Genomic DNA, 25,874 nt, shown 5'->3' on the forward strand with positions numbered 1-25,874 from the left:
TTCAGGCTGGGTCCCTTCCTCTTCCTGGAGCGGGTGCTGGCCCCCAACCTGCTTGCGTCAGGGACAAAAGGACTCCTTCCCTTTCCAGCCTGGAAAGCCCCTCTGCTGCAGGCTGGAGGAAGGGACCCTGGGCCCAGCCTATAGTCAGTGGTGTCTATGGGCATGGATCTGGACGGGGAAAAGGACAAAGCAGCCTCCATCCACAGTTCATTCTGGGACCAGGCCCTTGCAGGCACGTGCTGGGCTCCTGTGGGAAGACACTAAGGGCCCCAGGACAGACCTCTTCTCCGGGCATCTGGGTTCCTAGATGGCAGAGGTGGCAGAGTGGGGTGGGATGGCCCAGTTGGGAGCTTTAGCCTCCGGCAAAGAGCTGAGCACAGTACATCTTCAATGTGTAAGATTCTCCTGGGAGACCAGGGCCCAGCTGGTGGTGAGCTGGGGGAAGTGGGTGATGCTGCCGTGGGAGGAGCCACCTGGCCCTCTGGGGAAGTGCACTCGCTGTCTGCAGCGCCCAGGCCTGGGTAGCTGGGTGGGGGCTGGGGGGCCATCTCTGCTCAGGGTGCCTGCACCTGGGCCTTCTCTGCCCTGGGCCAAGCCTGCCCGAGCCTCTCCATCCTCTGCCTGCCCAGCTGGACATCTCTGGGCCTCTCTGGAGACCAGTGGGGTGGGCTGTGGGGGCGTCATATTGCCCTGGCTTGGCATCCCTCTTGTGGCTGTACCCCTCCCAGCAGCCCCAGGACTAGCAAGTCCCCGAGATGGGGGTGGGGACAGTGGTTCATGCCAAAGGTTGTGGGGGCAGGGGCGGGGCAGGAGCAGGAAGGTCCCCTGAGTTCCCTCACCTTGGGCAGAGATAAAAGGAGCACAGTTCCAGGCGGGGCTAAGCTAGGGCGCAGCTGTGATTTCAGGGGCACCTCTGGTGGCTGCCGTGATTTGAGAATCTCGGGTCTCTTGGCTGACTGATCCTGGGAGACTGTGGATGAATAATGCTGGTGAGTGTCTGGACCTGGGGGAGGCCCAGGCTGGGGACAGCTAGGCAACCTGGGAGGGGAGGACGGGGGTGGCGCTGAGTGGGGCATGTGGGTGTCCCTGAGCCCATGGGAGGGGAGGACGGGGGTGGCGCTGAGTGGGGCGTGTGGATGTCCCTGAGCCCAAGTGACAGAGCCTCCCCTCCCTCGTGCTGCTGCAGGGCACGGCCCCACCCGGAGGCTGCGAGGCTTGGGGGTCCTGGCCGGGGTGGCTCTGCTCGCTGCCCTCTGGCTCCTGTGGCTGCTGGGGTCAGCCCCTCGGGGTACCCCGGCACCCCAGCCCACGATCACCATCCTTGTCTGGCACTGGCCCTTCACTGACCAGCCCCCAGAGCTGCCCAGCGACACCTGCACCCGCTACGGCATCGCCCGCTGCCACCTGAGTGCCAACCGAAGCCTGCTGGCCAGCGCTGACGCCGTGGTCTTCCACCACCGCGAGCTGCAGACGCGGCGGTCCCACCTGCCCCTGGCCCAGCGGCCGCGAGGGCAGCCCTGGGTGTGGGCCTCCATGGAGTCTCCTAGCCACACCCACGGCCTCAGCCACCTCCGCGGCATCTTCAACTGGGTGCTGAGCTACCGGCGCGACTCGGACATTTTTGTGCCCTATGGCCGCCTGGAGCCCCACTGGGGGCCCTCGCCACCGCTGCCAGCCAAGAGCAGGGTGGCCGCCTGGGTGGTCAGCAACTTCCAGGAGCGGCAGCTGCGTGCCAGGCTGTACCGGCAGCTGGCGCCTCATCTGCGGGTGGATGTCTTTGGCCGTGCCAATGGACGGCCGCTGTGCGCCAGCTGCCTGGTGCCCACCGTGGCCCAGTACCGCTTCTACCTGTCCTTTGAGAACTCTCAGCACCGCGACTACATTACGGAGAAATTCTGGCGCAACGCACTGGTGGCTGGCACTGTGCCAGTGGTGCTGGGGCCCCCACGGGCCACCTATGAGGCCTTCGCGCCGGCTGACGCCTTCGTGCATGTGGATGACTTTGGCTCAGCCCAAGAGCTGGCGGCTTTCCTCACTGGCATGAATGAGAGCCGATACCAACGCTTCTTTGCCTGGCGTGACAGGCTCCGCGTGCGACTGTTCACCGACTGGCGGGAACGTTTCTGTGCCATCTGTGACCGCTACCCACACCTGCCCCGCAGCCAAGTCTATGAGGACCTTGAGGGTTGGTTTCAGGCCTGAGCTCCGCTGGCCGGGGGAGGTGGGTGTGGGTGGAAGGGCTGGGTGTCGAAATCAAACCACCAGGCATCCGGCCCTTACCGGCAAGCAGCGGGCTAACGGGAGGCTGGGCACAGAGGTCAGGAAGCAGGGGTGGGGGGTGCAGGTGGGCACTGGAGCATGCAGAGGAGGTGAGAGCGGGAGGGAGGTAACGGGTGCCTGCTGCGGCAGACGGGAGGGGAAAGGCTGCCGAGGACCCTCCCCACCCTGAACAAATCTTGGGTGGGTGAAGGCCTGGCTGGAAGAGGGTGAAAGGCAGGGCCCTTGGGGCTGGGGGCACCCCAGCCTGGTTTGTGGGGGCCAAACCTGGGACCCCGAGCTTCCTCGGTAGCAGAGGCCCTGTGGTCCCCGAGACACAGGCACGGGTCCCTGCCACGTCCATACTTCTGAGGTCCCTGTGTGTAGGCTGGGGCGGGGCCCAGGAGACCACGGGGAGCAAACCAGCTTGTTCTGGGCTCAGGGAGGGAGGGTGGTGGACAATAAACGTCTGAGCAGTGCCTCGTGGGTCTGGCCCGTGTCTCATGGGTCACCTCCGTGCAGGGCCACAGAGCCTGCGTCTGCCCTCCCCTGACATGTCGCCCCCACGGCCATGGGGCTGCTTGTTCCCCACGGGGGGTCCTGTCGCCTGACTTCGGGGCCTTTGCTCACCCTCCGCCTGACAGCCCTCCCTGTGCCGGGCTGCCCACTGGCTACCCCAGTTCCTACAGCCTCCACCAGACGGCCCCTTATCAGAGAGCCTTCTGTGTCCCCCAAAAGGCCAAGGCGATGAGCCCAGGAGTTCGAGACCAGCCTGGGCAGTGTAGTGAAATCTCATCTCTACCAAAAACACAAGAATTAGCAGTGCGTGGTGGCTCACGCTTGTGGTCTCAGCTACTTGGGATACTGAGGTGAGAGGATGGCTTGAGCCCAGGAGGTTGAAGCTTCAGTGAGCCGTGATCACACCACGGCACTCCAGCCTGGGCAACAGAATGAGACCCTGTCTCAAAACAAAAACCAAAACAGGCCAAGGTTGGGGAAGAGTAGGGAACGGACGTCAGAGGCCTGGCCAGGCTGAAAGCGCCCATCTCCCAGGCCCGCAGGCTGGAGGGTGTCTGGGGTGACATGGTCTGACCTGTGCCTTGTAGCTCCCTCTGGTGGCCAGTGCTGGGGAGGCACTGGGGATGCAGCTGCAGCCAGGGAGCCCCTGTAGTGGACGGTGGAGAGTGGGGCAAGGAGGAGAGAGGCCAACCCACGGGTGGTGCTGACCAGGGCCCCAACAGGCTAAGCCGCCGGGGCTGGGGCACAGGGCTTGTCCCTACCCCAGGTAGGGGTGGGCAGGTTAAGGGCAGGAAGCCCCCCTCACCCATGGCTGTGGCTTGTGGGAAAGACCTGCTGGTAGCTTCCTGCCCTGACCCAGCCCTGTGGACTGAGCAGAGAAAAGCAAGTGCCTTGAGGCTGCGGGCTGGGGTGGGAAGCTGATCCCTCACTCACTAGCCCAGGGTCACCTTCCTGCTGCAAAGGAGCTGGGAGGAGTGGGGAGCTGTGGCCTCGGAGGTCTTCATTCACTTGAGGATGCGCCTTCTATGTGCGCCCTGACACTGGACACCACACAGCCCTACTCCACCCCATTCACAGCTGGGGAAACTGAGTCTGGGAAGCGCCGTCAGAGCCACCCATGGGGTCAGCCTGTCCTCTGTCGCTCTCTACAGGCCACGCGGAGGAACTGCCCCACCTCCCGGGGCGCCCCAGCAGGTGCCAAGCCGCAGCCGCAGAACCGCCTGATCCCGAACTCCCTGTGCAGAGACCAGACTCGCCCGAATACGGGGAGAAAAATGAGCCGCGTGCAGCAGGGGCCGCCTCGGTCCCCTGCCTGCTCCGCCCACGGCGAGCGTTCCTGGGGCCTCGGGTTTCCCCCCTTCCGCTGGCTGCTCGGAATCGCGGGACGGACCCACCTGGCCGCCCTGCCTCCCTTCCAGGTGGGCACCACCTGGACTCCAAGTGCTGGTTTACAAAGCACACAGGAGACCCTTACGGGGGTGAGCTGGCCCCTCGCCAGCGTCCGCTCGGCGCGCCCCGGGGACAGTGAAGGCTTGGGGCGCCTCTGCAGAGTCGCCAGCGCGGTGGGCGCAGCCGGATGCCTCTGGGAGAAGAGCGCAGCGCCCGAGGGTCCCCCGGCCTACGAAGGCTAAGCCGGGGTCTCGGATTCGATGTGGGCGCGTCGCGTGACGCCCGGCGAGGGGCGGCCCGGAGGCTTCCCGGCGGCGGCGCGCGCAGGGTCTCGGGCCCGGGTCGGTCCCGGGCGCGGCGCGGGCGGCGGGCGCCTCCTGGCGGGCGCGGACGGAGCGCGGCGCCTTTAAGCGGGGGCGGGCGGGGCGCGGGCAGAGTCGCTGTCGCCGCGGCCGCCGGGGCGGAGCCAGCGCGGATCGGGTCCCGGACGCCCGAGCGCCCCGCCCCCGCGCGGGCGATGCCCAGCGGCGCGGCGGGCTGCGGGGCCCGGCGGGGCGCGCAGAGGAGCGGGCCGCGGCGCTGAGGCGGCGGAGCGTGGCCCCGCCATGGGCTTCCTGCACCAGCTGCAGCTGCTGCTCTGGAAGAACGTGACGCTCAAACGCCGGAGCCCGGTGAGCCCACCCCACGCACCCGCCCTCAGCCCGAGGCCGCGCGCACCGCGGCCAGAGGCGCGCTCCCCGCGCGCACGTGCGGACGGCCGGGCGCGCGCAGACCCCGGCGGGCGCTGGGGGCGGCGCGGGCCCGAGCCCCCTCCCCGCCGGGCCCTGCCCTCGCCTGCCGGCGCTGCGGCCTCCGGGGAGGTGGCTCGGTCGTGTCCAGTCCGGTCCCGCGTCCGCTGACATCGCGGTGCTCGGCTGAGTCACGGCACCCGCGCCCTCTGCAGCGCGCTCTCTGGGGCCGCTGTGGGCGGGGGGCAAGCGGCGCTCAGGACTCTGGCTCGAGGGAGGCCCTGGTTCCCAGGACAGAAGGCAGGCCTGGGGGGCTCCATTCAGCTGCGAGGCTCCATGGTCCTTGGGCCCAGCCTCCCTGGGGTCCCGGAGGAGACCCTGTCCCTTCCCTCCGTCCACCCCTCCCCTGCCCTTGGGCCGCGGCCTGCCGTAGAGGTTGGTCCCGGGCATCTCTCCGCCTCCCCTCCCCCGCACCCCTCCTGGCACATCCGTGACCCTTGCTCATGCTCTCGCCACTGGGAATGTCCTTGTGCCAGCCTCGGCCAGCCTGAATCTCTGCACCCCTTTGTCCTTTGGGGTCAGTTCTCCCTGAGCCTGATCCACTCTGTTGCCTCCTGGTCCCCCCACCTGCTCTGGGGGCTGGGTCTACTGTTTGGAGCTGTGACCACCGGCTTTCCCAGCACTGCCTGGGCAGCCAGTGGACCTGAGGGTGCAGGACACACGGCTGTCAGGGACAGAAGTCCTGCGTGGAGCGAGGGGCTTGGGGATATGGGTGTCCTGCCATACCCCCAGCTGGCCAGCTTGGCTCCAGCCTGGGAAGGGAAGGGACACCTCCCAGGCCACAGGCCTGGACCAGCTTAGGTTTCTGAAGGCCCTTGGGATTGTCCAGGCCAGGGCTCAGAACATGTGGGGGCCTAAGGCAGACATCCTCTTGCCCAGCCAGGGCCCGGGCGGGACCCCTTGGGCTGCACCAGTCCGTGCCTGTTTATCTTTCAACATGCACTGCAGGAAACCCAGGCTGCAGTCAGCTGGGGTGGCCATCATCACCATGGCTGGTAGAATTCCCCTGGGCACCTGGCCTTGGCGGGGAGCCTGGGTTAGGTACACGCCCTGGCCAGGCACCTGGAGCTGGCTGAGTGGGGTCCCATGGATCAGGCCTGCAGCCCCTGGCATTGAGTCACTGGGGACAGCAGAGCAGGGCCAAGGGAACAGGGATGTGGCATGTGGCATGCATTAGTATTAGCCCCCGGGGGTGGTTGTCAGGAAGGTCCCCACTGGGCTTGGGAGCAGAGGCTGGAATGGTGGCCCCTGTTCCAGTGGGGACAATGCTCAGGGAAGGGAGTGTGGCCTATGAGGGCAGCTGGCAAGCAGGTGGGAGGTGTGCACTGTCCTGACCTCAAGAGTGACTCCCAGCTGCTGGTTTGGGCTGCCCCCCAGGACCTTTTTGGGTCCCCACCCTACAGGGCTCCCAGAGGCCCACTGGGCCACAGTGGAGGTCCTTAGCCCGTGGCTGGAGCAGGTGGGGAACTGTTTCCCCCAGGGAGGCTGAGTCCTTGCCAGGCTTGTGATGTGGGGCTGGGGCTGGCTGGACACTCGGCACACTCCTGCTGGGTCCCCACTTTCCTGGGAAGGATCTTGGACATCAGAGCTGGACTCTTGGGGCCAAGCTTGGATGACAGAGGTTTGCCCTGTGTGCCATGCGCCCTGCTGGGGCAGGGGTGCACCCTGGGCAGAACTCAGGGTCTGGAGGGTGGGTGCCAAGGACCTCTGTGCTGCTAGCAGGCTCCTCCCAGCTCTTTGCCTCAGTTTCCCTGTCTGTGAGTGTGGCCTGTCTCCTCTTAGTTAGCTGGACTTGGGTCTACCCTTGGGCTACAGGCTGCTCTTGGTGCAGGGACAGGGTTACTGTCATGAAGTCACTGGGATGGCAGATGGCAGCGCCACCCTCGGGTCTCACCTGTTCTCCCCCCGACACAGTAGGCGGGAACTACAGGGAGAGGTCATGCCCAGAGAAGGCATCTAGGCCTCCAGGCGATGTGAAGGCACTGGGCTGGTCTCGAGGGACGGAGGTTGGGCCACCTGGAGGCACCTGTGTGGGGCACCCAGGGCATGCTAGACCTGTGCTGCCGCCTGTAACCAGATGCTGCTGTGGCGCCCGCCGCCTGCCAGCCAGGACTCTCCTCCTCCTCCCAGCAGCTCGTGCGAGGCCGTTGCTATAGCAATGGGGGAGGCAGCCGGGCCTGTTGCTGCAGTTACAGTGTCCATAGCAGGCCGGGTGTGGGCGGGGCTGGTGCCCCGCGCTGTGACCCCTGCCTCTGACATTGCCTCACTCCTGCAGCCACCCTCGCCCTGGTGCCTGTTGGTGTCCACAGTGCCTTGGCGAACCCTGGGGTCCGTCCTGGCTCAGGGAGCGGGTGGAGGCTGGCACGGGCTGGGGCGGGCATGGGACACCCACAGCATGATGTTCCCGGCCACAAAGCCCTATTGTCCAAGCACAGTAAACACAGCAGCCGCCCCCACCCCAGGGACCGGGGACTCGGCCCGGGCCACACAGCACACTGGGGGCTCTGAAGGGTTTTGGGATGGGGATGAGGACAAAGGATGCCTCCGAGCTGGGTGCTCGCCCTCGGGCTAGGGAGGGCAGGGCCCCTCTGTCCTGTGGGTCTCAGAGAGGGCTGGTCTGCCGAGGGCTCTCTGGAGGGTAGCTGGCTCAAGCTCCTCCTCCTCCCTGAGCTGGGGGCTGGGACACAAGAACCGGTGAAGTCCTTGGTTTTCAGGTGAAGTGAGCAAAGCACCTCTTTCTCACTCCACGCAGGTCCCACTAGGGCTCACCTTGGTGCCCAGCCTGGGTTAGCAGGAGCCGACCAGGGGAAACTGAGCTCCAAGGCCCAAGACTGGCTGCCCCGGGTCAGGAGAGGGGACAGGGCAGAAAGAGGTGCCTTTGGGTCAGGTGTGGTGGCTCACGCCCAGGTGGGCGGATCACGAGGTCAGGAGATCGACACCATCCTGGCTAACACGGTGAAACCCCGTCTCTACTAAAAATACAAAAAATTAGTTGGGCGTGGTGGTGGGCGCCTGTAGTCCCAGCTACTTGAGAGGCTGAGGCAGGAGAATGGTGTGAACTTGGGGGACGGAGCTTGCAGTGAGCTGAGATTGCATCACTGTGCTCCAGCCTGGGTGACAGAGTGAGACTCCGTCTCAAAAAAAAAAAAAAAAAAAAAGGTGCCTTTGCTTCAGGGACGGGGCTGTTAGACCCCTTACCAGGTCTTCTCCGAGGCTCAGGGCCCTGGGCGCAGGCCAAGCCTCTCAACCAGGCCTCCTCATCTCCCCAGGCCCCGGTATTGGTGGGGAGGAAGTGGGAGGAAGGTGAACCCGGGGCAGTGTGGGAAGTGTAGGCGGGGCCAGTGGCTCAGATGGTCCCCAAGATTTTGCCCAGGTAGCCCTGGAGGTGGGGAGGGAGAAGATGAGCTGGGATATACATGGGTCAGAGTAGACCACAAGCTGGCCAATTCATCCCTGTAGGCCCTGAGGCTCCTCAGAGGGCACGTAGGCCCAGTGTGGGCTGGGGACGGGAAACCTGATTTGCTGAGCCAGGCAATCCTTACCCTCAGTGCCCTGGAAGGGGCTCAGACCTTCAGTGGTTCCGAAGGGCCTGTGCCCACCTTCCCTGGCCCCAGGGAGCACGTGGTCCTGTCTGGGCTGGGCCGGCCCTATGGGAGGCTGGGGAGGGCCTAGGCGAGCACAGGTCTGTCCTATCCCTCACTGGGCCCACCCTTTCCAGTGGGTCCTGGCCTTCGAGATCTTCATCCCCCTGGTGCTGTTCTTTATCCTGCTGGGGCTGCGGCAGAAGAAGCCCACCATCTCCGTGAAGGAAGGTGAGTGCGGCAGGAGGCCCCAGGCACAGCCGGGGGAGCGCGGCACCTCGCACGCCTGCACCTCGCACGCCTGCGCTGTGTGTGCACATCTGCACACGGGTGTCCTGCTCCCGGAGTCCCTGAGGTGCGGTGCCTGCTCCCCTGTGTGGTCCTGGGCCGTGCCTCCTGGCTGGGCTGTGGAGGTCGGGGCTGGCCTGTGGCCGCGAATGATGATGCCAACGCCTCTTCCTGGTGATGTGGGCACTCACTGGTCTCCTCTGTTCTGTTTTGATCCCCCTCCCTCCCCGCATGGTCTCTTGTCCTCGGCTGGCATGCAGTCTGTAAGTGAGCGGCCACCTCCTCCTGGCTGGCCTGGGCAGCAGCTGCGGGGGGCCCATGGGCCGTCCTGGCTTGAGCGCCCTCCCCGCTTGCATTAACAGCCCTCCCGGGCCCCCTGCCGGCCTCAGGAACAGCTGGCTCCAGATGGGGGGTGGCAGGCAGTGAAGTGGGCGGTGGTAGGGAGTGAAAGGCCCGGCCACCTAAAGGCACAGCTGGTGCCTGGGTCAAGCTGAGGCGGCATCTCTCTGCCTGGTCTTGCCTTCTAGGGCTGGGGTGCCTCGGCTTCTGGGCTGAGTCTGGGCTGAGGCTGGGCTGGCCTGGGCTGGGGCTGGAGCGGCCTGGCTACTCTCCCTTCATACTCCTTCAGGCTCTTGCACTCACTCTGCTAACCAGCTGGCCAGAGGTCAGAGGTCACTGCCCAGAGGGGGTCCTTTGTCCTCCCCTGGGCTCTGTAGGCAGTGCCACACCTGAAACGTTTTCGGGGGGAGAGTGCCAGGGCACGTGGGCCTGCACTGGCTGAAAGGAAAGGAATGCTCTGGGAGTTATGGCAGAAGGGGTGGTGAGTGGCTCTTTGACCTCTGACCTGCTGGAGTCATTCGCCCCAGAACGCTTGGCCTGTAGCCCAGCTGGGGCCAGGGCTCTGTGCCGCCTTCTCCCTAACGCTGCTTCTCCTTCCTGACTTTCTCTAAATTTCTCCTCTCGGCCTCTGTCTCCCTCCCCTTCTGGATTCCTCTCTCTCTCTCTCCCCTTTCACCCCCGACCCTGCCCTCTCCCGTGGGTCTGCCAGCCTTCTACACAGCGGCGCCCCTGACGTCTGCCGGCATCCTGCCTGTCATGCAATCGCTGTGCCCGGACGGCCAGCGGGACGAGTTCGGCTTCCTGCAGTACGCCAACTCCACGTGAGTGCCCACCCGCCCCTCGGAGCACCCACCCCTCCCCAGCCCATCCAGTGAGTGACATCCGCCATGGTGCAGGGTCACGCAGCTGCTTGAGCGCCTGGACCGTGTGGTGGAGGAAGGCAACCTGTTCGACCCAGCGCGGCCCAGCCTGGGCTCAGAGCTCGAGGCCCTGCGCCAGCATCTGGAGGCCCTCAGTGCGGGCCCGGGCACCTCGGGGAGCCACCTGGACAGATCCACAGGTGTGCCCTGTGCAGGGAAGTTGGGGGGCAGGGCTGCGGGCCTAGCTCTGCTGTCACTGGGCTGAAGCCCACATCCACTCTGGGCCCCTCCACCTGCACTGAGTTCCCAGCCACGCACAGGCTGCAGTGGCAGAGCTGTGGTGTTGGGCTCGGCTCCGAGCCCATGTGGGGGCACCTTGCCAAGGTGCAGCGGCCTCTCAGCCTCGCCTTCCTGCCTGTCCAGTGTCTTCCTTCTCTCTGGACTCGGTGGCCAGAAACCCGCAGGAGCTCTGGCGTTTCCTGACGCAAAACTTGTCGCTGCCCAATAGCACGGCCCAAGCCCTCTTGGCCGCCCGTGTGGACCTGCCCGAGGTAAGGCAAGGACAGCTCCCAGCCCTGGCCACTCCCTTCTGCCCCAGCCACGCCCCCTGGTTGCTGAGCCATCCTCAGGATGCTCAGCCTGAGTCACGCCCAGACCGTCTGAACCTTGCCCCCACCATCTGAGCCACGCCCCCACTCTCTTAGCCACGCCCCGCATCTGAGCCACGCCCCCACCATCTGAGCCACGCCCCCACACCCCATCTGAGCCACGCCCCCACACCTCCATCTGAGCCATTCCCCCACACCTCCTAGGTCTACCACCTGCTCTTTGGTCCCTCATCTGCCCTGGATTCACAGTCTGGCCTCCACAAGGGTCAGGAGCCCTGGAGCCGCCTAGGGGGCAATCCCCTGTTCCGAATGGAGGTGAGGGTATCCATGTGTGGGATGGGCCTGGAGTGCTGCCTGCCTCTGGGGGTGCTTCTGCTCCGTGGGTGAGGAAAGGGCCCCTTTGGTGACTTGGAGCTCCTCCTGGGAGAGGGGGAGGGTCCCAGGAGTCTATGGCAGGCATGAGGGGTAGAGGCCTGTCGTAGGACCCAGGCAGCCCCAGAGCCAGCCAGTGGGTGGGGCAGGGTGAGGCCTGAGGCCCTAGTGGTTGGGGACAAAGTCCTTGCCATGGCTCCACGGACCCCTGTGCCCACCCCAGGAGCTGCTGCTGGCTCCTGCCCTCCTGGAGCAGCTCACCTGCACGCCGGGCTCGGGGGAGCTGGGCCGGATCCTCACTGTGCCTGAGAGTCAGAAGGGAGCCCTGCAGGGCTACCAGGATGCTGTCTGCAGTGGGCAGGCTGCTGCGCGTGCCAGGCGCTTCTCTGGGCTGTCTGCTGAGCTCCGGAACCAGCTGGACATGGCCAAGGTCTCCCAGCAGGTGAGGCCCTGCCTGCCCACTGCCCTCTGCTTGCTGCCTGAGTTGAAGGAGGGGCTGGGACTGCTTGGAGAGCTCAGGGCTCCTGGGCCCAGGCTGTGCGTGGGATGCTGCCTGTGGGTGGGTATCCAATGGCACCATGGCTGGTGCCCCACTCCTGCTCACCATCCCAGCTCCTGTCCTGGGCTCCCGTTACCCAGGCTGCAGACTCCCTCCCAGCACCCCCAGCTTGTGTCTCCCTGCTGCTGTCTCCCTGCTCCACTCCTGACCTATCACCCACCTGCAGTCCATCTCACCCCGCACTGCCCACGTGCCTGTTTCCCCTCAGCTGGGCCTGGATGCCCCCAACGGCTCGGACTCCTCGCCACAGGCGCCACCCCCACGGAGGCTGCAGGCGCTTCTGGGGGACCTGCTGGATGCCCAGAAGGTTCTGCAGGATGTGGATGTCCTGTCGGCCCTGGCCCTGCTACTGCCCCAGGGTGCCTGCACTGGCCGGACCCCCGGACCCCCAGCCAGCGGTGCGGGTGGGGCGGCCAATGGCACTGGGGCAGGGGCAGTCATGGGCCCCAACGCCACCGCTGAGGAGGGCGCACCCTCTGCTGCAGCACTGGCCTCCCCGGACACGCTGCAGGGCCAGTGCTCAGCCTTCGTACAGCTCTGGGCCGGCCTGCAGCCCATCTTGTGTGGCAACAACCGGTAGGTGGGCGGCAGGGGAATGGGGGTGAGGAGGACAGCCAGGGGCAGGGCGTGAGCCCTGACTCTAGGCTCTGGCTCTGGAGGTCTCATTTGGCACCCTGCCCTGTGCCCCGAAGTCCTGCCCCATCCCGATGCCCCTCCCACTCTCGCGGCCCCGCCCCCTAACGGCCTGGCCCGGCCCCCTGTCCCCTACCCCAGCACCATTGAACCCGAGGCGCTGCGGCGGGGCAACATGAGCTCCCTGGGCTTCACGAGCAAGGAGCAGCGGAACCTGGGCCTCCTCGTGCACCTCATGACCAGCAACCCCAAAATCCTGTACGCGCCTGCGGGCTCTGAGGTCGACCGCGTCATCCTCAAGGTGCACGGGTCTGGGACGCTCCATGTTTGACAGGCAGAGTGGGAGGGGGTCTCTGTAGGCCTGGGACCCCTGGGCAGAGGGTGTCGGCAGAATTGACACGGAAGGGGTACGGGGTGCAGCTTCGGATGGGACACAGGCTCTGCAGGTGGGGGACCAGGGGGTCGCTTTTCCTTTCGGGAGCTCCAGGGGCTGCTGTGGGAAGGCACTGGAGAGTCTGCTCTGGCAGGGTCCTCTGGCTGGGGGTGGCCGGTCCAGGGCAGTGCTGGTGGAGGAGGGGTGTGTCTGGAGACCTTCCAGAGTGTCTTGTGGGCGGGCAGCTGGGCAGTTTGGGTTCTGGGTGAGGGGTCCTGTTTGGAACAAGCAGAGGCCAGGGCTGGACATTGGCCTGGGAGGGGAGGGCCTGTGGACGAGGCCAATCCTGGGTGTAGAGGGGGGTCCCTAGGATGAGGGTGGGACAGATGAGGGTGGAGCATTGGGTGCTTAAGGGACACATGGAGACAGGCCCAGCAAAGGAGCTGGTGGGCACAGCTGGGCAGTTGGGGGTCCGGAGGCCGTGCTGCCCTGGGAGTGGAGGGCAAAGCAGGTTTCACCTGAGCGCCGCAGAAAGGAGTGGAGAGCCCGGGTGTGGGACTCACGCTTGAAATCCCAGCACTTTGGGAAGCCATGGTGGGAGGATCGCTTGAGCTCAGGAGTTTGAGACAAGCCCGAGCAACATAGCGGAAGCCCGTCTCTACCAAAAATACAAAATTAGCCAGGCGTGGTGGTGGGCACCTGTAATCCCAGCTACTTGGAGGGCTGAGGCGGGAGGATCCCTTGAGCCTGGGAGGTGGAGGCTGCAGTGAGCCGGGACTGCACCACTGCACTCCAGCGTGGGTGACTGAGACCCTGTCTCAGGAAAAAAAAAAAAAAAAAAGGTGGGGAGGGTTAGTTGTTGGCAATGGACCAGCCACTGGGGAGGTGAATGGGGTGAGAGCCCCCAAGTCGGTGGGGGTCCGTCCAGAAACTCCATGCCCCTGCCTCACCCTCTGCAGGCCAACGAGACTTTTGCCTTTGTGGGCAACGTGACTCACTATGCCCAGGTCTGGCTCAACATCTCGGCGGAGATCCGCAGCTTCCTGGAGCAGGGCAGGCTGCAGCAACACCTGCGCTGGCTGCAGCAGGTGCCAAGGGTGCCCGCGAGGGAGGCGGCTGCGGGTGGCGTGGGGAGCCCCTCTCTGCCCGGCTCGGCAGGCGCAGGTCCCCCTCTGAGCCAACCCTCCACCCCTAGTATGTAGCAGAGCTGCGGCTGCACCCCGAGGCACTGAACCTGTCGCTGGATGAGCTGCCGCCGGCCCTGAGACAGGACAACTTCTCGCTGCCCAGTGGAATGGCCCTCCTGCAGCAGCTGGATACCATTGACAACGCGGCCTGCGGCTGGATCCAGTTCATGTCCAAGGTGAGCGGTGGGGCCTCCGAGCCAACCCACGACACCCCCTGCCTCGCGCATGCCCACGGCGGGCTCCAGCGATGCCCCTCCCGCTAGGTGAGCGTGGACATCTTCAAGGGCTTCCCCGACGAGGAGAGCATTGTCAACTACACCCTCAACCAGGCCTACCAGGACAACGTCACTGTTTTTGCCAGTGAGCTGCCCTCCCCGCCCCGCCCCAGCCCCCCACAGACCTCTTCCTCCCCAGCCCAGCCCCACCCGTCCCCCTGTGCCCTCCCACTCCTTGGCCGCGCCCTGGCCTTCCCCCCTCACCCGCCACTTCCCCTCCCCATCCCTGCCCCTTCCAAACGGCCCCAACCCACAACCCGCCCCCTCCCTGCACCTCCCCACTTCTGCCCACCTTTCCCCTGGGGCCCCCACCCCAGCCCTGTCCCACCTTTCCCTGGACCCTCCTGTCCCCGCCCCCACACCTTGGCCCCGCCCCGTGCCATGCTTCCCGCCCCCCACCCCACGCCTTGGTCCCGCCCCTGCATCTTGGCCCCGCCCCAACCTCCCGGCCCCAGGTGTGATCTTCCAGACCCGGAAGGACGGCTCGCTCCCGCCTCACGTGCACTACAAGATCCGCCAGAACTCCAGCTTCACGGAGAAAACCAACGAGATCCGCCGCGCCTACTGGCGGCCTGGGCCCAATACTGGCGGCCGCTTCTACTTCCTCTACGGCTTCGTCTGGATCCAGGGTGAGGAGCAGGCCCGGAAGACCGGCTGGAGGATTCGTAGGGGAGGACAGGTGTGAGGACGAGAGGGCCTGCCCGGCACCTGATGGCTGCCCCCACCCACAGACATGATGGAGCGCGCCATCATCGACACTTTTGTGGGGCACGACGTGGTGGAGCCAGGCAGCTACGTGCAGATGTTCCCCTACCCCTGCTACACACGCGATGAGTGAGTGCTGGGCGCCCGGGGCTGGGGCTGGGGCTGGGGCTGAGTGGCGCCTGAGCGCGGCCTCCCCGCAGCTTCCTGTTTGTCATTGAGCACATGATGCCGCTGTGCATGGTGATCTCCTGGGTCTACTCCGTGGCCATGACCATCCAGCACATCGTGGCGGAGAAGGAGCACCGGCTCAAGGAGGTGCGCGGGCCGGGACTCTCCCTGGAGGCGCGGGCTGGCAGGGAGGGGCGGCGTCCTCCCCGGGGCCTGCCCCAAGCCCCTGGCCCACCCGCAGGTGATGAAGACCATGGGCCTGAACAACGCGGTGCACTGGGTGGCCTGGTTCATCACCGGCTTTGTGCAGCTGTCCATCTCCGTGACAGCACTCACCGCCATCCTGAAGTACGGCCAGGTGCTTATGCACAGCCACGTGGTCATCATCTGGCTCTTCCTGGCCGTCTACGCGGTGGCCACCATCATGTTCTGGTGAGCGCGGGCCATGGTAGGAGGGACCTGGGGCAGGCACTTGCCCAGCAAGCTCACCCCACATCCTCTCAGAGCCCCCTGGGCCCTGGCACGGGCCTGCCCAGGAGGCCGGGCGTGCGGGTGGATGACGGTGCGCGTGGCCCCTGCCCACCCAGCTTCCTGGTGTCTGTGCTGTACTCCAAGGCCAAGCTGGCCTCGGCCTGCGGTGGCATCATCTACTTCCTGAGCTACGTGCCCTACATGTACGTGGCGATCCGAGAGGAGGTGGCGCATGATAAGATCACGGCCTTCGAGAAGTGCATCGCGGTGAGGGTCGCGGGCAGGCGGGCGGCTGGGGTGCCGGGCCACCCCACGTGCTGACACCACTGCCTTCTCAGTCCCTCATGTCCACGACGGCCTTTGGTCTGGGCTCTAAGTACTTCGCGCTGTATGAGGTGGCCGGCGTGGGCATCCAGTGGCACACCTTCAGCCAGTCCCCGGTAGAGGGGGACGACTTCAACTTGCTCCTGGCTGTCACCATGCTGATGGTGGACGCCGTGGTCTATGGCATCCTCACGTGGTACATTGAGGCTGTGCACCCAGGTACTGGCCAGCCCTTGGAGGGCAGGGGAGAGGCAGGGGTCCCCAGCCAGGGTTGGGGACCAGCACTCTGGGTCCACTCCTGGATGCAGCACGGGTGGCTCCCTGGGTGGGCACGTGGCCCACGTGGTGGATGGTCACCCCAGGCCCTAGGTCAGCCTCCCCTCCCCTCCCCGACCCCCAGGCATGTACGGGCTGCCCCGGCCCTGGTACTTCCCACTGCAGAAGTCCTACTGGCTGGGCAGTGGGCGGACAGAAGCCTGGGAGTGGAGCTGGCCGTGGGCACGCACCCCCCGCCTCAGTGTCATGGAGGAGGACCAGGCCTGTGCCATGGAGAGCCGGCGCTTTGGTGAGGCTGGCATCAGAATGGTGGCTGGGGTGGGCGCTGGGTTCAGAGTCCTGGGTGGCCTTGGCGCCGCCCCCACCCTGCTGATCCACAGCCCTGGTGCAGAGGAGACCCGTGGCATGGAGGAGGAGCCCACCCACCTGCCTCTGGTTGTCTGCGTGGACAAACTCACCAAGGTCTACAAGGACGACAAGAAGCTGGCCCTGAACAAGCTGAGCCTCAACCTCTACGAGAACCAGGTGGTCTCCTTCTTGGGCCACAACGGGGCGGGCAAGACCACCACCATGTGAGTGTCAGAGGGGCAGGGCGGTGGGCATCTGCTGACCAGAGCAGGAGTCCTAGTCAGGGCAGGGTGGGGCCCCTGCAGAGGGCGTGGGGTCGTGACCCCGCCCACCTACCCAGGTCCATCCTGACCGGCCTGTTCCCTCCAACGTCGGGTTCCGCCACCATCTACGGGCACGACATCCGCACGGAGATGGATGAGATCCGCAAGAACCTGGGCATGTGCCCGCAGCACAATGTGCTCTTTGACCGGCTCACGGTGGAGGAACACCTCTGGTTCTACTCACGGCTCAAGAGCATGGCTCAGGAGGAGATCCGCAGAGAGATGGACAAGTGGGTGGGCTGGGCGGGGGGCGGGGCAGGTGGGCGGAGGCCCTGGGGCTCTGCATAGCACCAGCCCCATGCCCCACCTCCCTGTCCCAGGATGATCGAGGACCTGGAGCTCTCCAACAAACGGCACTCACTGGTGCAGACATTGTCGGGTGGCATGAAGCGCAAGCTGTCCGTGGCCATCGCCTTCGTGGGCGGCTCTCGCGCCATCATCCTGGACGAGCCCACGGCGGGCGTGGACCCCTACGCGCGCCGCGCCATCTGGGACCTCATCCTGAAGTACAAGCCAGGTGAGTGGGGTGCCGTGTGGGCAGGGGTGCGGGCGGCGCCTCCCCTGCCCCCTGACCCTGGGTCTGGCCTTGTCCTAGGCCGCACCATCCTTCTGTCCACCCACCACATGGATGAGGCTGACCTGCTTGGGGACCGCATTGCCATCATCTCCCATGGGAAGCTCAAGTGCTGCGGCTCCCCGCTCTTCCTCAAGGGCACCTATGGCGACGGGTACCGCCTCACGCTGGTCAAGCGGCCCGCCGAGCCGGGGGGCCCCCAAGGTCTGTGTTGAAGCTGCCTGAGCTGGCCTCGGGCCACCCCCTCCCCGGGACCCCCACCTGAGAATCCACAATGGAGAGGCTGGGCCCTCCCCGTCACCCGCTGGGCCCAGGATGCCTGCGGGGGCCTGGCCCGCCCTCTGCAACGCCCGTATCTTGGAGAGGCTGGGTCCTCAGCGTCACCTCCTGGGCCCAGGATACCTGCTGGGGCCTGGCTCTTCCTCTCCAACGCCCATATCTTGACCCAGTTGGGTTCCCATCGGGGGTCCCTCCTCCCAGCCCCTGAGTGAATTCCTTCCTGCTCCCACGTCCCCCACAGAGCCAGGGCTGGCATCCAGCCCCCCAGGTCGGGCCCCGCTGAGCAGCTGCTCCGAGCTCCAGGTGTCCCAGTTCATCCGCAAGCATGTGGCCTCCTGCCTGCTGGTCTCAGACACAAGCACGGAGCTCTCCTACATCCTGCCCAGCGAGGCCGCCAAGAAGGGGGCTTTCGAGCGCCTCTTCCAGGTGTGAGGGCGCACGGGTCGGGGGGCAGTTGCAGGTGGTGGAGGTGGGCGCACTCCCGCCTGGGCGTGCCTGCCGCAGCCTCCCCCTCCACCGCCCCTGCAGCACCTGGAGCGCAGCCTGGATGCACTGCACCTCAGCAGCTTCGGGCTGATGGACACGACCCTGGAGGAAGTGTTTCTCAAGGTGTCGGAGGAGGACCAGTCGCTGGAGAACAGTGAGGCCGGTGAGGGGCCCGGGCCACTTGCTCAGCCCACCCCACCCACGAGGCCCCAGCTCGGGCCTGCGCTGTCACTCCTGCCTGGTGTCTGGGGGCGCCACCCTGGTCCTGGGTGGGAACCAGGGGATGCCCCAGGGTTAGCCTGCGGTCCTGGGTGGGTGGTCCTGGTGGCCAGAGGTCCCGGACAGGTGTATGAGCCTGGGAACTGGGGTCAAGACCGGGGATGGGGGTCCCGGGCAGGCCTAGGGGCCAGTAGCCCTGAGTGTCCCCTCGGCCCTTCCACTGCGGCAGATGTGAAGGAGTCCAGGAAGGATGTGCTCCCTGGGGCGGAGGGCCCGGCGTCTGGGGAGGGTCACGCTGGCAATCTGGCCCGGTGCTCGGAGCTGACCCAGTCGCAGGCATCGCTGCAGTCGGCGTCATCTGTGGGCTCTGCCCGTGGCGACGAGGGAGCTGGCTACACCGACGTCTACGGCGACTACTGCCCCCTCTTTGATAACCCACAGGACCCAGACAATGTCAGCCTGCAAGGTGGGGGTGGCCGGGTGAGGCTGGGACAGCAAGGGAGGGGGAGCGGGGTTGCGGGGGTGCGGCATGAGAGCAGCCAGTGGGGAGAGGGTAGCGTGCAACCACCTGCTCAGCCTCTACCTCTCTGCACAGAGGTGGAGGCAGAGGCCCTGTCGAGGGTCGGCCAGGGCAGCCGCAAGCTGGACGGCGGGTGGCTGAAGGTGCGCCAGTTCCACGGGCTGCTGGTCAAACGCTTCCACTGCGCCCGCCGCAACTCCAAGGCACTCTTCTCCCAGATCTTGCTGCCAGCCTTCTTCGTCTGCGTGGCCATGACCGTGGCCCTGTCCGTCCCCGAGATTGGTAGGCCACCGGCTGGACGGGGGTGCTGGGCTTGCCTCCCCCCACCGCCCGCTGGGAGCCCTGATGATGCCCACTCCTGAGCTTCCTGACTCTGGGCCTCACCCCGTACCTGAGGCTGTGCACGCACCGGGGTTCATCCGGGAGTCCTGTCTCCTTGGGTCCCAGACCCCAGGCGTGGATCCCTTGGGGTTAGGGGAAGGGGACCGAGGCTTGGGGGCCGCTGGCCAGAGGGCAGAACCTGCTCAGGCCTCCCTGCTCACCCTGCCAGGTGATCTGCCCCCGCTGGTCCTGTCACCTTCCCAGTACCACAACTACACCCAGCCCCGTGGCAATTTCATCCCCTACGCCAACGAGGAGCGCCGCGAGTACCGGTGAGGCCTCCAGCGGGGGCAGCCTTGGTGGGTGGGGCGAGTGAAGGGGCGGGGACAGCCTTGGTGGGCCGGGCGGGTGAGGGGGCGGGGCGGGCGAGGGGCGGAGACTGGCAGCCCCACCTCACACTGTCGGTGCCTGCAGGCTGCGGCTATCGCCCGATGCCAGCCCCCAGCAGCTCGTGAGCACGTTCCGGCTGCCGTCGGGGGTGGGTGCCACCTGCGTGCTCAAGTCTCCCGCCAATGGCTCGCTGGGGCCCACGTTGAACCTGAGCAGCGGGGAGTCGCGCCTGCTGGCGGCTCGGTTCTTCGACAGCATGTGTCTGGAGTCCTTCACACAGGGGCTGCCGCTGTCCAATTTCGTGCCGCCCCCACCCTCGCCTGCCCCATCTGACTCGCCAGCGTCCCCGGATGAGGACCTGCAGGCCTGGAACGTCTCCCTGCCGCCCACCGCTGGGCCAGGTAGTGGTTCAGGGGGCCTGCTGGAGGGGCAGGGGCAGTGAGGGGTCCTTCTCACCGCACCACGCTGTGCCCACAGAAATGTGGACGTCGGCACCCTCCCTGCCGCGCCTGGTACGGGAGCCCGTCCGCTGCACCTGCTCTGCGCAGGGCACCGGCTTCTCCTGCCCCAGCAGTGTGGGCGGGCACCCGCCCCAGATGCGGGTGGTCACAGGCGACATCCTGACCGACATCACCGGCCACAATGTCTCTGAGTACCTGCTCTTCACCTCCGACCGCTTCCGACTGCACCGGTGAGCTGGGTGGGGAGGCTGTGGGTGAGGGTGGCCGGCCACCAGCCACCTAGTCTCAACTCCTGCCCCTCTAGCCTCACTGCCTGCCTAGCCTCACCGCCCCTCCCACCTGCCTGCCCAGGTATGGGGCCATCACCTTTGGAAACGTCCTGAAGTCCATCCCAGCCTCATTTGGCACCAGGGCCCCACCCATGGTGCGGAAGATCGCGGTGCGCAGGGCTGCCCAGGTGAGCGAGGCTGCGGGCCTGGGCCCCGCTGTGTGTAGCGCCGCCTGAGGTCTGCAGGGACCCAGGTCTGAGGTCCTGGGGCCTTTCTGTGTCCTCTTCCTTCTGCAGGTTTTCTACAACAACAAGGGCTATCACAGCATGCCCACCTACCTCAACAGCCTCAACAACGCCATCCTGCGTGCCAACTTGCCCAAGAGCAAGGGCAACCCGGCGGCTTACGGTGAGCTGACATAAGCAGGGCGGGGCGGGGCGGGGAGGAGCTGGGGCCGGGGCGGGGAGGAGCTGGGGCCTGAAGCTGCCGCCCCCGCCCCGCCGTGTGCAGGCATCACCGTCACCAACCACCCCATGAATAAGACCAGCGCCAGCCTCTCCCTGGATTACCTGTAAGTGTGGCCAGTGGGGGATGAGGTGGGGCAGGTGGGCGCTGCAGCCCCGGCCGTGAGGACTGAGGGCTTCCTTGCCCCAGGCTGCAGGGCACGGATGTCGTCATCGCCATCTTCATCATCGTGGCCATGTCCTTCGTGCCGGCCAGCTTCGTCGTCTTCCTCGTGGCCGAGAAGTCCACCAAGGCCAAGCACCTGCAGTTTGTCAGCGGCTGCAACCCCATCATCTACTGGCTGGCAAACTACGTGTGGGACATGGTGCGCCCGGCGTGGCCATGGGGTGCCCTGGCCCTTCTCATCCCCCATCCCCGCCCTGCTCTGGGTCTCTCACCAGCCGCCCCCACCCCTGCAGCTCAACTACCTGGTCCCCGCTACCTGCTGTGTCATCATCCTGTTTGTGTTCGACCTGCCGGCCTACACGTCGCCCACCAACTTCCCTGCCGTCCTCTCCCTCTTCCTGCTCTATGGGTAAGCGGGAGCGGAGTGGGGAGCGGCCTCAGGTGGGACCGGGGCTGCCTGGTGACCACTGCCCGCCACCTGCCCGCAGGTGGTCCATCACGCCCATCATGTACCCAGCCTCCTTCTGGTTCGAGGTCCCCAGCTCCGCCTACGTGTTCCTCATTGTCATCAATCTCTTCATCGGCATCACCGCCACCGTGGCCACCTTCTTGCTACAGCTCTTCGAGCACGACAAGGTGGGGCGTTGATGACATGGTGGGGGTGGCGGACCCTGCGGAGGCTGTGCCCCTGACCCCGGCCACCCCTGTGCCCCTGACCCCGGCCACCCCGCAGGACCTGAAGGTTGTCAACAGTTACCTGAAAAGCTGCTTCCTCATTTTCCCCAACTACAACCTGGGCCACGGGCTCATGGAGATGGCCTACAACGAGTACATCAACGAGTACTACGCCAAGATTGGTGAGGGGGCCCGTGGGGCGGGGGAGGCGGTGGGGGCCCCGCAAGGCCCAGAGCACAGGCCCTGAGCTGTCTCCCCGCAGGCCAGTTTGACAAGATGAAGTCCCCGTTCGAGTGGGACATTGTCACCCGTGGACTGGTGGCCATGGCGGTTGAGGGCGTCGTGGGCTTCCTCCTGACCATCATGTGCCAGTACAACTTCCTGCGGCGGCCACAGTGAGCAGGGGGTGGGGCGGGGCGGGGGCAGGGCGGGAGCAGGGATGGGGTCGGGGGTGGGGCAGGGTAGGGGCGGGGGTGGGGCAGGGTAGGGGCGGGGGTGGGGCAGGGTAGGGGTGGGGGTGGGGCAGGGTAGGGGCGGGGGTGGGGCAGGGATGGGGCAGGAGGGGGTGAGGCAGGGTAGGGGTGGGGGTGGGGCAGGGTAGGGGCGGGGGTGGGGGCAGGGTAGGGGCGGGGGTGGGGCAGGGCAGGGGCGGGGGTGGGGGCAGGGTAGGGGTGGGGGTGGGGCAGGGATGGGGCAGGAGGGGGTGAGGCAGGGTAGGGGCGGGGGTGGGGCAGGGTAGGGGCGGGGGTGGGGGCAGGGTAGGGGTGGGGGTGGGGCAGGGTAGGGGCGGGGGTGGGGCAGGGTAGGGGCGGGGGTGGGGGCAGGGATGGGGCAGGAGGGGGTGAGGCAGGGGACAGCAGAGGGGCCTACCCACCCTTCTTGCATGCCACAGCCAGAGGGTGCGAGGCTGGTGGCAGGGTGGGGCAGTGGGGGTGGCGAGCTGCTGGACACTGTCCACCCTGTCCCCCAAGGCGCATGCCTGTGTCTACCAAGCCTGTGGAGGATGATGTGGACGTGGCGAGTGAGCGGCAGCGAGTGCTCCGGGGAGACGCCGACAACGACATGGTCAAGATTGAGAACCTGACCAAGGTGGGCTCTGGGCATGCAGGGTGGGGTCTGGGTGGGGTAGGCCAGGGCCAGGGGGGTGGGGCCCCAGCAGTGGAGGTGGAGCCTGGGTGGGCAGGGCCCTGAGCTCTGGGGGTGGGGCCTGCATGGGGTGGGGCTGTGGGGCTCTGGAGGTGGGGCAGGGCCTGGGTGGGGTGGGGCCAGAGGGGCAGGGTGGGGGCAGGATGCCCCGCTGAGTGGGCAGGCTCCTGGCCAGGTCTACAAGTCCCGGAAGATTGGCCGTATCCTGGCCGTTGACCGCCTGTGCCTGGGTGTGCGTCCTGGCGAGTGCTTCGGGCTCCTGGGCGTCAACGGTGCGGGCAAGACCAGCACCTTCAAGATGCTGACCGGCGACGAGAGCACGACGGGGGGCGAGGCCTTCGTCAATGGACACAGGTGGGGCGGGAGCCCTGGGTGGGCGGGGCCGCCGCGTCCTCACACGCTGACAGCTGCCGTGTCCCCAGCGTGCTGAAGGAGCTGCTCCAGGTGCAGCAGAGCCTCGGCTACTGCCCGCAGTGCGACGCGCTGTTCGACGAGCTCACGGCCCGGGAGCACCTGCAGCTGTACACGCGGCTGCGTGGGATCTCCTGGAAGGACGAGGCCCGGGTGAGGATCTGTGGGGCGGGGCAGGGAGTCAGCACGCTGGGCGGCCCTGCCTCCACTGACACCTGCGTTCCCTGGCCAGGTGGTGAAGTGGGCTCTGGAGAAGCTGGAGCTGACCAAGTACGCAGACAAGCCGGCCGGCACCTACAGCGGCGGCAACAAGCGGAAGCTCTCCACGGCCATCGCCCTCATTGGGTACCCAGCCTTCATCTTCCTGGTAAGTCCTGGGTGGGTGGGGGGTGGCTGCCTGGCCTTCGACTTCCTGGTGAGCACGGGCAGGGGCGGCGTTCAGGCCGTGGTGTGTGGGCCTGGCAGCAGCTGAGCCTGCCACCCATCCCCAGGACGAGCCCACCACAGGCATGGACCCCAAGGCCCGGCGCTTCCTCTGGAACCTCATCCTCGACCTCATCAAGACAGGGCGTTCGGTGGTGCTGACATCACACAGGTGAGGGCGCCCCCACCCCCTCTTTGTGCCCCCACCCCGCAGCACCCCTTCCGGTGCCAGCCTGTGCATGTCCCACAGCATGGAGGAGTGCGAGGCGCTGTGCACGCGGCTGGCCATCATGGTGAACGGTCGCCTGCGGTGCCTGGGCAGCATCCAGCACCTGAAGAACCGGTGAGCCGGGGCGGGGCCAGGGGTGGGCTGGGGCGGGCCCGGGGGGGTGGCCAGGCAGCGGGGCCAGGAGTGGGGGTGGCTGCAGGGCTGTGAGGGCTGTGGGGCCAGGGGAGGAGCCTGGAGGGCTGTGGGGGCTGTAGGGTTGGGGGGCTGTGGGAGGCTATGGGGCTTCCTGGGTGCCTGTGGGGGCTGTAGGGCTGGGAGGCTGGGGGGCTGGGGCTCTGGCTGGGCGGCGCAGGGCTCCGGGCCACCGGCCTGTCCCACCAGGTTTGGAGATGGCTACATGATCACGGTGCGGACCAAGAGCAGCCAGAGTGTGAAGGACGTGGTGCGGTTCTTCAACCGCAACTTCCCGGAAGCCATGCTCAAGGTGCGCCGTCCCGGGCAGGGTTGTGGAGGGGGCGCTGCGGGGTGGGGGGTGCTGCCAGGCCTCTGACCTCCCCCCCTGCAGGAGCGGCACCACACAAAGGTGCAGTACCAGCTCAAGTCGGAGCACATCTCGCTGGCCCAGGTGTTCAGCAAGATGGAGCAGGTGTCTGGCGTGCTGGGCATCGAGGACTACTCGGTCAGCCAGACCACACTGGACAATGTGAGCGCCCCAAGGGCACTGCGCACCACACCTGCCCCTCCCCTCACCCGCCCTGCCCCTCCTCACCCCAGACCAGCCCCCTCCCCACACGCCTGCCCCACCCACCAGGTGTTCGTGAACTTCGCCAAGAAGCAGAGTGACAACCTGGAGCAGCAGGAGACGGAGCCGCCATCCGCACTGCAGTCCCCTCTCGGCTGCTTGCTCAGCCTGCTCCGGCCCCGGTCTGCCCCCACAGAGCTCCGGGCACTTGTGGCAGACGAGCCCGAGGACCTGGACACGGAGGACGAGGGCCTCATCAGCTTCGAGGAGGAGCGGGTGAGCAGGCTGCTCTCATGGCTGCCCAGGGCTCTGCCCACTGGACCCAGGCTGCCTGGTGGCTCCAGCCCCGGGTGGGGTGGGGGGAGAACTGGCCCCAGGATGCTTGCTGTCCAGAGGTCAAGGGGGCAGAGTGGGCAAGGGACACTTGCAGACAGGCCTGGAGAGACGTAACTGCATGGTCCAGACTTGCTAGAGTCTTTGAGGGGCACAGAGCAAGGGTGGGGCAGAGGGGACCAGAGCCGGGGAACAGGGGACCGATGTAGACTCAGTGGCCCCCAGACTCGGCAGACGGAGGCCCAGGAGAGCCCAGACACAGAGGGAGCTCGTGGGGAGACCCTGCGTCCAGGCCCAGCCTGCAGGAGGGCCGGGGCGGGCCAGCACAAGTGTCCTCAGCCCCAGCAGGGGGTGGCACAGGATGCCCCATAAGCCTGACCTCCCCTGTGCACAGGCCCAGCTGTCCTTCAACACGGACACGCTCTGCTGACCACCCAGAGCTGGGCCAGGGAGGACACGCTCCACTGACCACTCAGAGCTGGGCCAAGGACTCAACAATGGGGACAGAAGTCCCCCAGTGCCTGCCAGGGCCTGGAGTGGAGGTTCAGGACCAAGGGGCTTCTGGTCCTCCAGCCCCTGTACTCGGCCATGCCCTGCGGTCACTGCGGTTGCCGCCCCTAATTGTGCCAAAGGCTGACCCGGCCCGGGCTGCGCACACCCTTGCCCTGCTTTGCCTTAAAGCCTCGGGGTCTGCCCGGCCCCTCGCCCCTGCCTGGCTCTGCTCACCGCCCAAGGCGACGCCGGCTGGACCAGGCACTGCTGGCCTTTCTCCTGCCCGGCCTCGGAACCAGCTTTTCTCTCTTACAATGAAGGCTGATGCCGAGAGCGGGCTGTGGGCGGAGCTGGGTCAGTCCCGTATTTATTTTGCTTTGAGAAGAGGCTCTCTGGCCCTGCTCTCCTGCAGGGAGGTGGCTGTCCCGCGGGAAGCCATCAGCTTGGGCCAGCTGGCAGGTGGCAGGAATGGAGAAGCTGACCCTGCTGGCCAGGCAAGGGGCCAGACCCCCCCCAACCCCCAGCTGCCATCGCTCTCCCACCCAGCTTGGCCCCCTGCCCGCCCACCTCCCTGGGAGCCGGGCCTGTACATAGCGCACAGATGTTTGTTTTAAATAAATAAACAAAATGTC

The 25,874-nt window shown here is 66.5% G+C and overlaps 2 protein-coding genes across 3 annotated transcripts; both read left to right on the forward strand.

The window, feature by feature from the left end:
* Positions 1-62: 62 nt before the first annotated feature.
* On the forward strand, positions 63-2,886 carry FUT7 (fucosyltransferase 7). The gene is made up of 2 exons (XM_003816985.4): positions 63-989; positions 1,187-2,886. Exons 1-2 carry the CDS (start codon positions 977-979, stop codon positions 2,200-2,202), a joined length of 1,029 nt encoding a protein of 342 aa, XP_003817033.1. The 5' UTR covers positions 63-976; the 3' UTR covers positions 2,203-2,886.
* A 1,148-nt stretch (positions 2,887-4,034) lies between these two features.
* On the forward strand, positions 4,035-25,874 carry ABCA2 (ATP binding cassette subfamily A member 2). Of its 2 annotated transcripts, none has more exons than XM_063594105.1 (48): positions 4,035-4,193; positions 8,671-8,764; positions 9,870-9,981; positions 10,057-10,220; positions 10,444-10,571; positions 10,833-10,943; positions 11,224-11,442; positions 11,768-12,135; positions 12,334-12,493; positions 13,525-13,653; positions 13,761-13,928; positions 14,016-14,112; positions 14,483-14,656; positions 14,759-14,861; positions 14,933-15,047; positions 15,142-15,332; positions 15,488-15,638; positions 15,710-15,914; positions 16,096-16,260; positions 16,363-16,543; positions 16,660-16,872; positions 16,963-17,159; positions 17,238-17,420; positions 17,737-17,921; positions 18,024-18,144; positions 18,430-18,666; positions 18,796-19,002; positions 19,271-19,373; positions 19,516-19,832; positions 19,909-20,122; positions 20,244-20,349; positions 20,458-20,569; positions 20,672-20,732; positions 20,816-20,990; positions 21,085-21,200; positions 21,280-21,427; positions 21,525-21,648; positions 21,729-21,861; positions 22,438-22,555; positions 22,788-22,966; positions 23,035-23,176; positions 23,256-23,390; positions 23,515-23,618; positions 23,697-23,789; positions 24,057-24,159; positions 24,241-24,378; positions 24,487-24,693; positions 25,145-25,874. In XM_063594105.1, exons 1-48 carry the CDS (start codon positions 4,050-4,052, stop codon positions 25,178-25,180), a joined length of 7,386 nt encoding a protein of 2,461 aa, XP_063450175.1. In that variant the 5' UTR covers positions 4,035-4,049; the 3' UTR covers positions 25,181-25,874. The 2 variants fall into 2 exon arrangements, with proteins under 2 accessions (XP_063450175.1, XP_034785486.2); XM_034929595.4 differs by lacking the exon at positions 4,035-4,193 and adding an exon at positions 4,672-4,835.

Source organism: Pan paniscus, chromosome 11, assembly GCF_029289425.2.
Source record: "Pan paniscus chromosome 11, NHGRI_mPanPan1-v2.0_pri, whole genome shotgun sequence".
NCBI lineage: Eukaryota > Metazoa > Chordata > Mammalia > Primates > Hominidae > Pan > Pan paniscus.

Excerpts from the sequence above, each read along its gene's own strand:
- ABCA2 (XM_063594105.1), top strand. The coding sequence starts at position 4,050 with ATGAGCCGCGTGCAGCAGGGGCCGCCTCGGTCCCCTGCCTGCTCCGCC. Across the intron at positions 16,544-16,659 it reads GCGGGCAAGACCACCACCAT|GTCCATCCTGACCGGCCTGT; the intron begins GTGAGTGTCAGA and ends CCACCTACCCAG. Across the intron at positions 21,201-21,279 it reads TCCCTCTTCCTGCTCTATGG|GTGGTCCATCACGCCCATCA; the intron begins GTAAGCGGGAGC and ends ACCTGCCCGCAG.